The sequence below is a fragment of the Fistularia commersonii genome, chromosome 35, assembly GCF_037954325.1.
Source record: "Fistularia commersonii isolate RoL2024-O1a breed Wild chromosome 35, RoL_Fcom_v1.0, whole genome shotgun sequence".
NCBI lineage: Eukaryota > Metazoa > Chordata > Actinopteri > Syngnathiformes > Fistulariidae > Fistularia > Fistularia commersonii.
Window position 1 is genome coordinate 5,223,146 of NC_141318.1, and position 13,708 is coordinate 5,236,853.

At 42.1% G+C, this 13,708-nt stretch overlaps 1 protein-coding gene across 4 annotated transcripts in view; it reads left to right on the forward strand.

Moving 5' to 3' along the window:
- Positions 1-13,708, forward strand: part of grk4 (G protein-coupled receptor kinase 4) — a 48,948-nt gene that overhangs the window by 19,960 nt on the left and 15,280 nt on the right. For all 4 annotated transcript variants that reach the window (XM_086142394.1, XM_086142393.1, XM_086142396.1 and 1 more), the window contains 6 exons: positions 2,679-2,791; positions 3,814-3,891; positions 6,017-6,117; positions 10,267-10,359; positions 11,897-11,960; positions 12,309-12,449. In XM_086142394.1, the coding sequence (XP_085998520.1) occupies positions 2,679-2,791; positions 3,814-3,891; positions 6,017-6,117; positions 10,267-10,359; positions 11,897-11,960; positions 12,309-12,449 (590 nt within the window). The remainder of the gene's footprint in view (positions 1-2,678; positions 2,792-3,813; positions 3,892-6,016; positions 6,118-10,266; positions 10,360-11,896; positions 11,961-12,308; positions 12,450-13,708) is intronic.

Consider the following 13,708-nt stretch of genomic DNA (forward strand, 5'->3'; position numbering starts at 1 on the left):
CATGAGCCAGGAACATTCAGGCTCAGCCCTTTGATTGAACTTACTGGACCTCATGGCTAATCGGACAGGTCTCGAGTGGCCACGTGAACCACTCGGCACATATGGAAAAAAAAAAGTTTATACTGGTACCCATTTCCAAAAGAAAACATGTAGTAAAAGACTGAAGGATTTTCTCCTTGATGAAGGAAAAATCCCATCACAACATTATCAATCTAGACACTCAAGAGGAAGAAGAAGCGGAGTCATCCTCACACTTGTCCTGAGTGTAAATAAAGAGGATTTTGCAACAAGGTGCAAAATCACTGCTCGTACTCAGGACATGGGGGAGCCCCTCTCGTTGAAATTCTTCAGACAGATGAAACCAAGATTAAGAGATGATCTCAAGAGAAAACAAAGTTAGCAGAAGGAAAAGAATGACTTTTGATCAGAAATGCGTAGCATTTTCTGCTATGCATAACAATCAGTTTAAACCGTGCACATGTGGCTGAGGATAGAACTGGTGTTTGGTGATGTGAACGCTGATTGTAGAGATTGGAGGTGAAGCGGCCATTAGTGGTGATTGCAGTTTCCCTTTTTTGATTAACTGTGTTTTTGCATCAAAATAGTGAGTTGTCCAAAATATTATTTTGACGCCTGTATCGATTTCGCACAGCTCAAAACAACATAGTCCGATCACGGTCTGCAGGTGCTGTGGCTTATCCAGCTGAAACGCCGCTGAAGGGGAAACCCGGTTTTTTGAACGTCACAAGGCAGTTGTGTTTGGAGTGAAAGCACAATGGCGCACAGTCGGCGACCTATCACTGAGATTGTTTTTTTTCATTTCCCTTTTTTTTTTTTTCTGAAAGAGCATTTGCTTGCAAAATGTTAAAACCCGGCGGTCACACAGTGGAAAGGGAAGCAATAAAAATATCGTATCTGCTGCTGCTGTTTGCTCACCGGTGATAACTCCGGCTTTGTGGTCGTACGGGACGATTTCAACGAGACGCAGTGAGCTGCGGAGCGGAGGGACTGCCGTGTAATAAACAGTGCAGCCGGGTGAGCTGTCGTGAAGATTTGATTTACCGTTGGAGGTTGTCCTGTAGCTGTCACCACTCAGACATTTTCATCCCATGCATCCTCCTCCTTCCTCTGTACACAAGTGCGCATGTGTACGTGAACGTGTGTGGCCTATTTTTGTTTGTATATTTATCTTGCGTGTGTGTTTTGCGTGTGTGTGTATGTGTGTCCTTACTGTCAACAAGTGATGGAAAGCGTCCTGGGCCTTCTTCCTCATTTGGTACCAGAGGAAATACGACTCGAATGGACGTAAATTAGTCCTAACAAACCAGGGCCAGCTGCACAGGAGACACACACACACACACACACACACACACACACACACGCACACACACACACACATACTCACTGCGCTCACTGAGATACAATATGCTGTGTTGTGTAAGTATCTTTGAAAGTATCTGCTTTAATCTTTTGTTAAGCCTCTGGTTGTGTGAGAGCCAGTGGCTGTTTTCAGAAAAAGGAGCTTGATATCCTGACTTTAAATTCGTTGAGCCTATTTTGGCGCGCAGATATCGGCCTTTCACAGTTATCCGAATACGAATGAGCAATGATAAGTTTGTATTTCAGTCTTCACCTTGACACCGGCAGATGTTGATGAGATGTTTAGGACATCTAATGTCAGCCATTTGGTTTTCAAATTCCGATGACAGTTCTCACAGTGAGCTCTGGCGAAACTTTTGAACAAATGGAAAATTATTTTTCATTATGAAAACATTTGAAATGCAACTCAATTAACAGCCCACTGATCCAACAGTTTGTTTTTTTTACTGCTGAAATGTGAATAAATTCTTGTCTCCAAGAGTGACATTCTGTTCATTCTCAAGTCAAAGGACCCCCCCCCCCCCTTAATTGACCTCTGAACATCCCAACTGTGCTTTCGAAGGACTTCCCTTCGAATTTGGAAGCTGGTTGAGCACAAACTCGCTAAATCATCATGTAACACAGTTTAAAAGTCTAGTAATTCTCGAGATATCGGAGAAAATAATTAAGTGAACGCCATATTGCAAATTTTCTTTCAAAATATGCCTACTTTCACCAGGGCTGCTTGTCATTCCATCTTCAGACAGGGGAAGCTATTCTAAGCTAATGATATATACTGCTCAAAAAAATAAAGGGAACACTTGAACAACACAATGTAACGCCAAGTCAATCACACTTGTGTGAAATCATAGTGTCCACTCAGGAAGCAACACAGATTCATTTTGACTTGTTTTAAGGACATTACATCAAAGTTGGATCAGCCTGGAGTTTGTTTTTACACTTTAATTTTGAGTGTGATTCTTATCCAGACCTCCATGGGTTGATACAATTGATTTCCATTGATCATTTTTGTGTGATTTTGTTGTCAGCACATTCAACTGTGTAAAGAGCAAAGTATTTCATAAGAATATTTCATTCATTTAGATCTAAGGATGTGTTTTTTAAGTGTTGCCTTTATTTTTTTGAGCAGTGTATTTGGGCAAATATTTACAGAGATGCTGTAGATATGTGCAGCAGTTTTACCAAAGTGATGCAATTGTTCTCTCATCTCCAGCGGTTCTTTTCATTGCTGCTGCTGGATCAGTGTCTTGGGTCAAAAGCCTCTACCAATCTCTGATCTTTCCTCCTCTTCCTTCCAGAGAGGGACTACACCAGTCTATGTGAGAAGCAACCCATCGGTAGGCTGCTATTCCGTCAGTACTGTGACACCAGGCCCGAGCTGAAGCGCTGCATCGACTTTATGGACGCCGTGGTAAGACCTTGAACGAGCCTGATACCCCGCTCCAATTTTCACTCTCCAACCTCATCGGAGACACCATCTACTTCCTGTGTGTCTCTCCGTGTCTTTTTCTGTCATCCCCTCCACCTCAGTGTGTTTTCCCCTGCGGCTTTGGCCCGAGCCGAGCCCTGCAGAGCAAAAAGTCGGGTTGGGAAGGAAGGGAGTGCGGGGAGAGAGGGCTTGGTCCTGTGCCTGGTCTTGGCAGGAGTGCATGGCGGTAGGCGGGGTGGGCGTAGAAGGGGGCGCGATTAGCGACTTAGACGGGCTGTCAAAGGAGGGACCCCCTCCGATTGCCCTCCATGCACTTCTCCATGAGGTCAAGCCCACGTCAGAGGCGGGTCCCCTGGGTGAGCAGGCGAACACAGGCCCAAGCTTGTGTCTTGGCCACTTGAGGTATGCGAGACAGGAAAACAGGGGCAAAATCGCGCTGGTTTTAACACAGCCAACATTAGTCTTTTTCAGGGGAAGTCAGTCAAGCTTGTATGTGCAGTGGGGAGACCTAAACTCACACTGCCTGGCCAAATGCGCAGAAATCAAAACAGCTAGTCCTCAACAAGGACTGTGGATTGGACGTAGGCCGTCATGTCAGGCTAGTCCAACTTGTCACGCCGCTTTCCGCCGAGCTTGTTTTCACACAAAACACACGGCTCGAAGAAGACCATCTCCTTCCCATATTTGACCATAAAGTAAATCTGTGGCGAAGGCGTCATTACAGTAGGCGGTGGATGTATCTGGCAAAGACTGGAAGCTGACACTGTTATCACTACAGTGACTCGGTGGGTTTATTATATCTCCCTTTGTGCACTCACACTCATTTCTTTTGTTTTTCTGTCTTGTATTGTTGTTAGCACTCATCCACTCTGCCAAGTCCTCTGATTTTTTTTTTTTTTCTTTCTGCCCTCCCCCCCTTTTATTTGGTGAGACCTCACAGATCCAAATGAGAGCTGCTTCCTTCGTCGCCCTGGTCACTCACGTTCATGTTCTTCTCCCCGCAGGCCATTTACCAGCTAGCTCCTGATGAGAAGAGAAGGGACTGTGGACTGAATGTTTTAGACACTTATTTCAATAATGGGGTAAGACTTGGGCAGTTTTTGCCATTACGGGCTACCTTGGCGGTTCCACAAGAATTATTTTAAAGTGAAATATTTAGGTTGCTCACGCTGATTAGCCAAAACATCATGACCAACAACCAACCTCACTGCTCTCACCCACTGAGTCACGGAGTACACTTGACCTCCAAAGGTACGCCGTGAGCTCTGGAAACAACAGGCTTGTGACAGACTACGTTTTCTAACTTAAAGTGTGGCCTTCGTGAGTCCTTCTGTACCGCCTATCTCACAGGTCCCCTCCCTGGTTTGAGATTTTGGGGAATTTCAAAAACCTGAGTCAACAAGTTGAACCGGTTGTTATCTTCCTCAGAGCAAACCAAAACCATTTTTGTGGCGGGGAAGTGCGAGTTATCCTGCTGAAGGAGGCCACCGCTGCCATTAGAGCATACTGTATCAATGGACAGCAGGAACCCCATCTAATCATGCCACCTTCTTCAAACGTGGTCCAGCTGATGACCAGAATAGTCGTTTTCAGCAGATCAGCTGCACAGTGTTATGATATTTTCAGTCATTTTTATTTATTTTCTTTACCTGACTAAACTACAGTACCTGTCCTGTTAGATTACACCACATAATGATAATCTGTTACTTGACCCCCTGGGTGTTGGATGCTATGAAAGACCGGTGTGCACAGTCTCCTTAAATAACTTTTCATCTTTAATTTTGAAATGTTGCCTGGTTTCTAACTGTTAAGATAAATTATAAGGACATTTAAAGAGAGAGTAACACCTGCCTATTTGGTGTACAGCTGTATATTGGCTAGAACTTTAATACTGTCTGAATGCTATCCAATAAACTGAAAATCTCTCTTTTCCCCCCTCAGTGAATTAATTCCATTGTTTTCAAACTTCATAGGAACAAAGCAATAAGTAAACTGTTTATTAGTCACGTTTGTTAACTCAATGAAAAATCACCATGAAAACATCAAGTGATTAAAAAAAAAAATCACCATTATTGAACCAATAAAATTGTGTGAATCTTATTTTCAAACTCTTTCTGGGTAATTCCTGCATTAGTTCAAGGTTTTGGAATACTTTACACATCTCCTTTCAGTTACATATGCTCAGTTATTGCTTATAAACAGAGAATAATAAGAAACAAAAGGACAGATCGCATGGCCGTTGTTCTTATAAGTTGTAACATGTTATTCGTTGTGCGTAACCTAATTGCTGAGGGTTCGGATCACATTGTGACTAACCTTGTTCTGTGAAGTAAGTGGGGGTGGGGGGCACTCTGTCTGTGTGGGATATTCTTTTATTGAAGGGTAGCATTTAGGAATAGCAGCCTTTTGCTGGACTGACCTGATGTTGACCCGGAGGCTGCACGGTACATTAAAAGATGGTCCATTATATTGCCAAGAAAAATCTCTGAGATATACATATATACTCACACACGAAGGAAATTATGAAGGTATATTCCTGTATCACCTACTGAAACAAAGTCTTTGCAATTCTATGTTTGCACATACATGGAATTTGGCTTCGGTTTTCGGTTACACCTGACATTAAGGTTAACAATGACTGGACAACAGGTCATTATACAAAGTGGTCCGTGCAGTAGTGGCAAGAGATAAGTAAAACGTGGAAACAAACAGTATGTAGTTTACCGCAGGTATATGCACACAGTATCCTTTCCTGATGGACAAGTGATGGAAAAGGATCCAAAAAAATGGTTCATACTTTTGCATTAAGGACATTGTTTGATGTTTCAACCATTTAAATACAGTAATATCATGCACCTATAATTTACCCTTTGTTTCCCTTATCCTGACCAACCATCTTTTATAGTTTAATGCTTGGTGCTTTCGGTTTGCTAAAGAGTTTCTCGGCAGCCCTGAATGAAAATGGGTCCGAAACTAGCCAAAGCACAAACAGATGAGTGACCATAGCCCAGCCGTCACACTCCTCCAGTTTCCCCCGCAAAGGAAATTGCAAATTGAAAGGAGATGACTGGTACTTTGATTCAGTTCTCGAGCATCGATCATCTGTGTGTAAATTAAACAACCTCCTTTTTTTTTTTTTTCTGTATCCGTGTCTCCATCCCACAACTTCTGCCCGCATCAACCTCTGTTGATCTGAACCCCCTCCAGTCAGCAGCCCATCTGCCAGACGTACCCCAGGATGTGGTGGTCGGGTGCCGGGAGAGGCTGGAGCAGAGTCCGTGTAAGGAGCTCTTCAATGACTGCACCAAGTAAGACCCTATCTTCTCCAAACATGGTTTTTCATGAGCTGACCCGCCACTCTTAGATGGTACCCGAACGAACACTCTGTTAATGAAATGCTTGTTTGTCAGAGAGAGACTTTTTTTGAGCAAGTCTGGCCATCAGAAAGCAGTAACACCAATAGAATGCTGTTCCTTCTGAAAGTGTGTGTGTGTGTGTGTGTGTTTAAAGACCATTTTGTGTGCGCCCTGTCACTTGTGATGATGAGGCAGCTGGCACCTGGAGCGCAGCATTTTGCACATATACAAACACACACACAGACGCACAGGCTTGCTTACGAAAAGTGATTGAAAAAGCGCAGTGGGCAGAGAGAGCATCCGGATGGCTGGCATGAAAACAACAGCAACCTCAGTGTTCCTCGTACACACACTTGCTCTCACACACATAAACAGAAATTACACACCCACACACACTCACACTGTTGCAGGTGTTTCTGCTTCCTGCTTCGATGGCCAGGAGAAGCAAACAGACCAGGGATTATAACCCCAAGCATACTTCTCATTGCAAGACTTAACCTTGTATTAGGCCAAAGATTTCTCCCTGTCACACACCGTTGGTGCTGCCTGGACAGCGGGTCAATTCTATAGTGTCAAAACAAATATCACAAACTGTCCAAGTGATCACTAGCGTCGATTAAGATAATGGCAGTTCAGTAGTGTAGATTTCAAGACATTGATTTTGCACTCCCAATTTTATGCTTTTTGTCTCAGAAGTAAACAAAGGTTTGTTGGATCTTGCAAGGAACCGTAGTTTTGGATCAAAATAAACGGCCTACACTTATCATGTTTGTTTTTGTGTTGATGCTTGTTTTTCCCTGGCTAACATAACAGCATGTCTGATGTTGTATGTTAATGTAACAGCCTTACGATGATACACATTTACATGGCTCATCCACTCAAGTGTGTGTGTGTTCCTGTCTGTCACCTTTGAAGGATAAACTGGTACAAACGCAATTGGCAATGCGTTGTTATAAAAGCTGTTTGGTTGGTGTTCACCCCCCCCCCCCCTTTTTTTTTGTAATTCCCATCAGATAATCACCTGGCTTATGCGTTGGTAATATATTTGAATTCAAATTTTAAGACCCAATTGCTAACAGGAGGACCACCCGCTGAAGTTTCCGTGTTAGGATGACTCACGCGGACTTTATGGATAACTCGACAATTTTTTACGGCCATTTTCTTCGAGTTCATTAGCAGCGTGGCATTGTAGCTGAGGCTTCTCCAATGCAAGGGGAAGAAGGGAAATTCTAAGTTTGGACCACAAAAAGCAGGGAGAGGTGATGGTCCATGTTTCGCCGATGGCAGCAACATGTTATAAAGCTTTGTTTGTGAGCAAGGCTGCCATCTGAAAGCATAGCCAAGGCACTGAAATAGATTCCTCCCGAGGACTAAGGAAAGGACAAAAAGGAGAAAGGTGGGGGAAAGCGAGGAGAAATGGAAAGAGTGTTACGGTGGCGTGGAGTAACATGGAACAACACGGGCTCGTGTGTGTGTTTGTGTGTGTGTGTGTGTCTTACCAAAAGCCTTACAGCCGCAGTTAGTGTTTCTGAATGGGATTCCTGTTCCGTTCACATTTGGTCATCACTCCTTCCTTCCACTATCATCCCTGTTACGTTATGGAACTTTGACGTCATTTATTATGATTATTATTATTCTCCCCCCCTTTTTTTTTTTTGTGTTCCGACATCCAGTTCTGACTCAAGGGTTATCCTGTCGCGGAAAGCATGGTGCTACACGTGGTAATGTGACTTCTGGCAGACAAGTGTTAGCTCACACATAACTTCTCGGCCGCCGCGGTGGAACAGAGTTATGTCATAGCAAGGGGAGAGGATCCCTGCCCGGGACAAGCGTATCGTGGCGGTTTGCATATTGTCCTTTTTGAGGAATGACGACTTGTATCCCCTTCTCTTTTCCCCCTCTCGCTCCCTTAAAAGCCACGCTGTCGTTTTTTTTACCCCACTACCCAGCGGCATCGGACTGTAGTAAGACTCGGCGCTGCAGCTTTCGGGAGGCCGTAGCTCTTTTCCGCAAATGTCTGGGGACAGGTGAAGGTCATTCACCTGAGAAGTTAAGGTGGAGGAGAAGCTTCGATCCAGTGAGACACCTATTTTGCATTGTCACAACAACTTGTGGTGGTTACATCACAGAGCAGATCATCATTTTGAAAATGTGCGCATATTTATTGTACGCACAGTACGGATCTAGTCCCACGGAAGCAGCGGAGTGCGGTACATGCTGTTCTTCCACACGACGCAGGTCCATGATGCCGTAACGCGCCTGTCTCTTACATAGCAGAGGGTGCTCCCCTTGTGGAAACTCCCGGCTCCCGTGTTTTTTGCCAAGAACAGCCACCCCGGCACGGATACGTAACCACAGGCAGCTCTCCTCATCATCTTTAGTGATGAAGTAATTGTGAGAGCTGTTGAGGGAAAGTGTCCCAGCATCGCTTTGACTTTTGGCTGAGAGGAAGCACATGGGCTGATTTGATTGAATATAATCAGCCCTTTGTATATTTTTTACAGGACCTTTTTTTTTTCCAACTTTCTCCTTGCTCAACTTGATCTTGAACTAATGTCATTTCACTGCTATGTCACGATATTCCCTTTTACAGACTTATGTGTATGTGTCTCTGTTGACCAGTATAAAATCTTTACATTTTTTAATGCAAACTGAAAATAGCAGCCTGTAAGATATGCATTACCAGCAGAAATATTTTAAATGTTGGTTGAATTTTTATGCGGATTGTGTGTGTGGACAACATGTGATGGCAACCATTGGATATAGAAAACTGAGCAGGTGATCCTGACATCTGCTTGTTTTTAAGTTAGATTTAAGAGTTAGATTTAATTCTTATATTTTGTTTTCTATTTATAAAGAATATTGCTCGCTGGGTGGTCAGCGCTCTTGCCTTACACCCAGTAGTTTTGCCATTTCAAATCATGTAGCCTACCGGTTCTTCCTGTGTGGCATTTGTATGTTCTCACCGCACATTCACTGAAGACCCTAAATTTTATGTTGTGTTAAAGAGAGGATAAATGGTTGCATGTCTCTTTTAGTGGTCTTTTGATTGACAGGTGACGGGAGGCCTGCCTCTTGCCCTGGGCCCCTTAATGAACCTTTTTATTAGAAAAACACTGTAGACAGTGGATGAGTGAATAAGGATTATATATAAAAGGAGCTGTGGATCTGTAACTATTTTTCTTTAGCTGGAAAAGTAGAAGAATATTCCATTTAGATATTGAGAAATTTGTCTTACTCTGCAGTTGGAATTTAGATGGCTGGGATTCATCTTTGTTTTTAAGAAAAGGAGTGAAAGAAATTAAAATGTGCCTTTGAACAGTTGTTGCAGCCATAGTGAAGTAATCCTGCCACCTGAGCTTCCTGTCTATTTCAGTGTTTGCAGTCAACCGCAGTCGTTTTAACATTCTCTGATAAGTACAATATTTTGCCAGTCCATACCATCGGAGCGAGTGTAAACCTGCCTCAGCGGAGCTCGTCATTCACTTTGGAATGCCAGTGTGAAAGCGGACATGGTGTTTGAGTAAACATCTGTGGTCAAAGCATTTTAAAACCATTCAAACACCAGAGGCCTCCAGGGTTGTGTCAAGGAGTCATGTTCTCATAACTTTCCCAGGGATGATGGCGGATGACACGTGTTCAGGTGACGGCCAGGCCATGACCTTCACTGACCCCTTTCCTCCGCACCTTTTAAACAGAAAAGCTCATTTTAAATGTGCTTCAATTTGCCATGCAGAAGCTAGAATTTTACAAAAAAACATTTTGTTTTGTTTCAGTCACATTACTATTGTGGGCAGATTAAAGGGATTTCATCAAATCCTCTGCTTCCTGGTTCAGTTGAACCCAACATCCTTGACATTTAGAAATATTTTTAGTATGTAGTTGTATGTTGTCAATCTTTACACCTCTTCAATGAAAAATACCTCAAAGCAAAAGCAACCAATCAAAGCAGATGAGTGTTTTTTTTTTTTTTGGTCCTCAAATTCTTTGTTTGCATGTCACGAGTCCTCTCTCCCAGTTAGGAGTGACATGTTGTTGAATTCTCATTAGCTCCTTACTAAAAATGATCACCGGCCTCTCTCTCTCTCTCCCTCCCTCCAGAATAGTTCGTGATTATCTGAGTGGAGCTCCATTTTCTTCCTACCAGGAGTCCATGTACTTCTCTCGCTTCCTGCAGTGGAAATGGTTGGAGAGGTGGGTAGTCGGTGCGGATCACACACTCAGCCATTTCAGCATGCAGAGCCGTTGTTTCTGAATATCACCTCTTCAAACTAGAGCCAAGCTGATATCATTGATTTACTGGCCCACTTGGTCAATTTCTGATAAATGAACTTATGTATTGGCCAAGATGAATAGATTGCATTTCATTTTATATCCATTGTAAAAAAAAAAAAAGAAGAAAGAAATGAATAAATAATTGAAATAATGAGCAAGTTGCAAATTCTAATCTCTATCCAAAAAGTTCAAGATAATTTATAATTCAACAATATCAGGCCTGTTACAGATATGTGAGCGTATGGATTGGCCAAGATGAAAATCTTATCAAGCTGTCTAGTAGAGCACACTTTATTGTATATTGTATATTCATTCATTAAAAAAAATGAGGTGATACATTCATAATTTTCATCCTCCAAATTAAAAATGTATGTAAAAATGTTTTTATAATTTGAGACATTTTTGAGAACTCTAAACAAATGAAATGTACCAAGATGAAAACCTTATAGTTCAGTATTTTGTATATAACAGTTCACATAACTGTGCTCTGAATTCATTATTAATATCTTTTAAATAAGTAATTTATATAATATAATGCAGTATTAATCATGAAACCACCTGCAGGCACACAGCTGGTCATTAATTTTGCTTAAACTGTGATGTTTGTCTATGTTTCTATATTGTATGTCTTCTCTTACCAATCTGATATTCCGTTTGACTTTTTAACACTTTTTGCCATCAATGTTTTCTCGGTTGTCAGTCCAGTGTTGCAATTCAACATCAACTTGATTTTTCTTCTTAACAAAATTGCCGGTGCCTCATCTGCTCGATGTTGATTTGGGCTCGACACCAGTGACATTTTTTTTACCGTCCTAACATTGAAATGCGCTTCAGATATTAGCCCATTCACGAATATCTTGTTTTTTTCCTCGAGAAACCCAGCCAGAGTCAGACTCTACCGCCATACACGGCCTGACACGGCCCTTCTGTTGCCCCTACAGCAGCATGATAAACCCTCTGACCCCACCACTCATCGTGCTGTTGTGAGAACAGCACGGGTCTCAGACTGCCTGGACTTCTGGCTAAAGGAGTAACAAATCAAAAGACGCGCTGTGTCACCAAACCTGATTTCAAAACCATGCCGGCGAAAAAGAACTATAAATGCATTAAACATGCGTGCGTAGAAAATGTACTTTAGATGCCTGCAGAGCGGGGAGGTATTTGCGGCCAAAAAACAAAGGTGGTGCTTTCGATTGGTGATTCAGAGTGAGCGGTTAATAATTGATGACACTTTGCATAACGGCTGGTAACCCAAGCAGGGTGGAACCGGCAGTCATCAGGGTGAATTAATAATATATTAGAGCATTACTCTGTCTGCACCATCACATGGTGCGAGAGAGTGACGTCAGCTATCCATTATTATGCTCCTTACGGTCTTTTGTTCTCTTTTTTGTAAATGTTTCTCACAAACTTTTCTTGCTCACCCTCATTCTCATTTCTCTTTTTGTCCCCACAGACAACCAGTAACCAAAAATACCTTCAGACATTATAGAGTACTAGGAAAAGGTGGATTTGGCGAGGTGAGGCGTGAAATCACAGCCGCGGCGCAGCAGCCCATGTTGCGATCGTTCATCTTTTTATTTATTTATCTATCTATCTGTCTTGTACTTACTAAAAGTTTGCCAACATTAGTCCTCCTAGCTTGGACCTGAGGTTAATGATTTAAGTTGCCACAAGTAACAGATGGTTAACACTGTGCTGTTTTGGAAAAAATCTGTGCTGTGACATATAAACTTCCATTAGTTGTACTTTTCAAGCAACTATTTAGTGTGTGTGTGTGTGTGTGTGTGTGAGCATGCACGTGTGTGCACACGCGCATGTGTGTGTGTGTGTGTGATCATGTTTCCCCACTGCTTTGTTTTTTCCAGGTTTGTGCCTGCCAAGTACGCGCCACCGGTAAGATGTACGCCTGTAAAAAGCTGGAAAAGAAGCGAGTGAAGAAAAGAAAAGGTGAAGCAATGGCACTAAACGAAAAACGAATTTTAGAAAAAGTTAACAGTAGTTTTGTAGTAAGTACTACTTTTTTCTTATTCAACCTTTCGACCGAACTGTTCTTGCTTTTGTGTGTGCACGCGTGAGAGCGTTGTCCGCTGCTGCAAATGAAATCAAATGGCATGCTAGCAAAGGCTGCCGATGTCCTAATGGTGCTCTTTCCCCTAGCAAGGATTACAGATTCAAGATTGGGTGAAATGACACTACTGGGGAAACAAATTGTTGATTTAGGGTGTCTCAGCAAATCGACCCAATATTGACCATACTTTCTCTTCAGGGCTGGGCCAGATGAAAATGAATATCACAATATCACAAAGGATTATGCACTGATTTTTTTTCAATAAATATCCAAATAGCTATAATGACAAACATAAGAGCAATAAAATGTGACTGCTTCAGTGAGAAAAAAAGTATTTTTCTTTAACCAGAAAACGAATATCTTTGCATTAAAAATGATGTATCACAACAAATTATGTATAACAACTGTAAATAGACAAAAAAAAAAAGCTGCAGTCTGATGTTACAGCAAGATAATAGTCAGTGAATCATTGAATTGCCCAGCCCTGTCTTAACCAATTGATAAAAAGATTGTCTTTTTTCGCAATAAGTGCCAGGTTTGATTTGATTTGCAGCCCTTGAAATTTCTGTGAATGTTCTGAAAATTTGATTGAAATTGGCTTTACTGTTCAACCAACCTGCTTCTGTTTTAAACATTTTCTGCTATATTTGTGTTTTACAGCGAACATATCATGCAAAACTGTTTTGGGTTGTTTTTCACATGTATATATATTTTAGAAAGCAAACAAAACACAATAAATGCACTGGGGACACACACTGTTGCACTGACACAGATGAATAGTTTTGTGTGTGTGTGTGTGTGTGTGTGTGTGTGCGTGTGTGTGCGTGTGTGTGCGCATATCTATAAGTGATGTGCAGTCAGGGGAGGCAGGGAAGGCCGTGCCTCACTTGCCAATCTTGGAAAGAAAAAAATGTAAAATGACAAACAATAAATGGCTATATTTATGATACGAGTGATTTGCACTATAAAGGAATTTTCTTTTAAATTCACCTTTTTTTTTATTCAAAATTGCTGTTTTTTCACAGTGTACAGTGTTTTTTTTTGTCAACAACTATATGTGTGTTACTAGTTTCTTGTGCTGAGCAATCATAAAACGGCTGCAAAGAGCCACTAAGGGAAGCATGCAGTTCTTCTGCCTCATGGTAGGGCGCACTTGTGATTTCAGGGATTCTTTTTGCGACTCCTCGGCTTATTCTG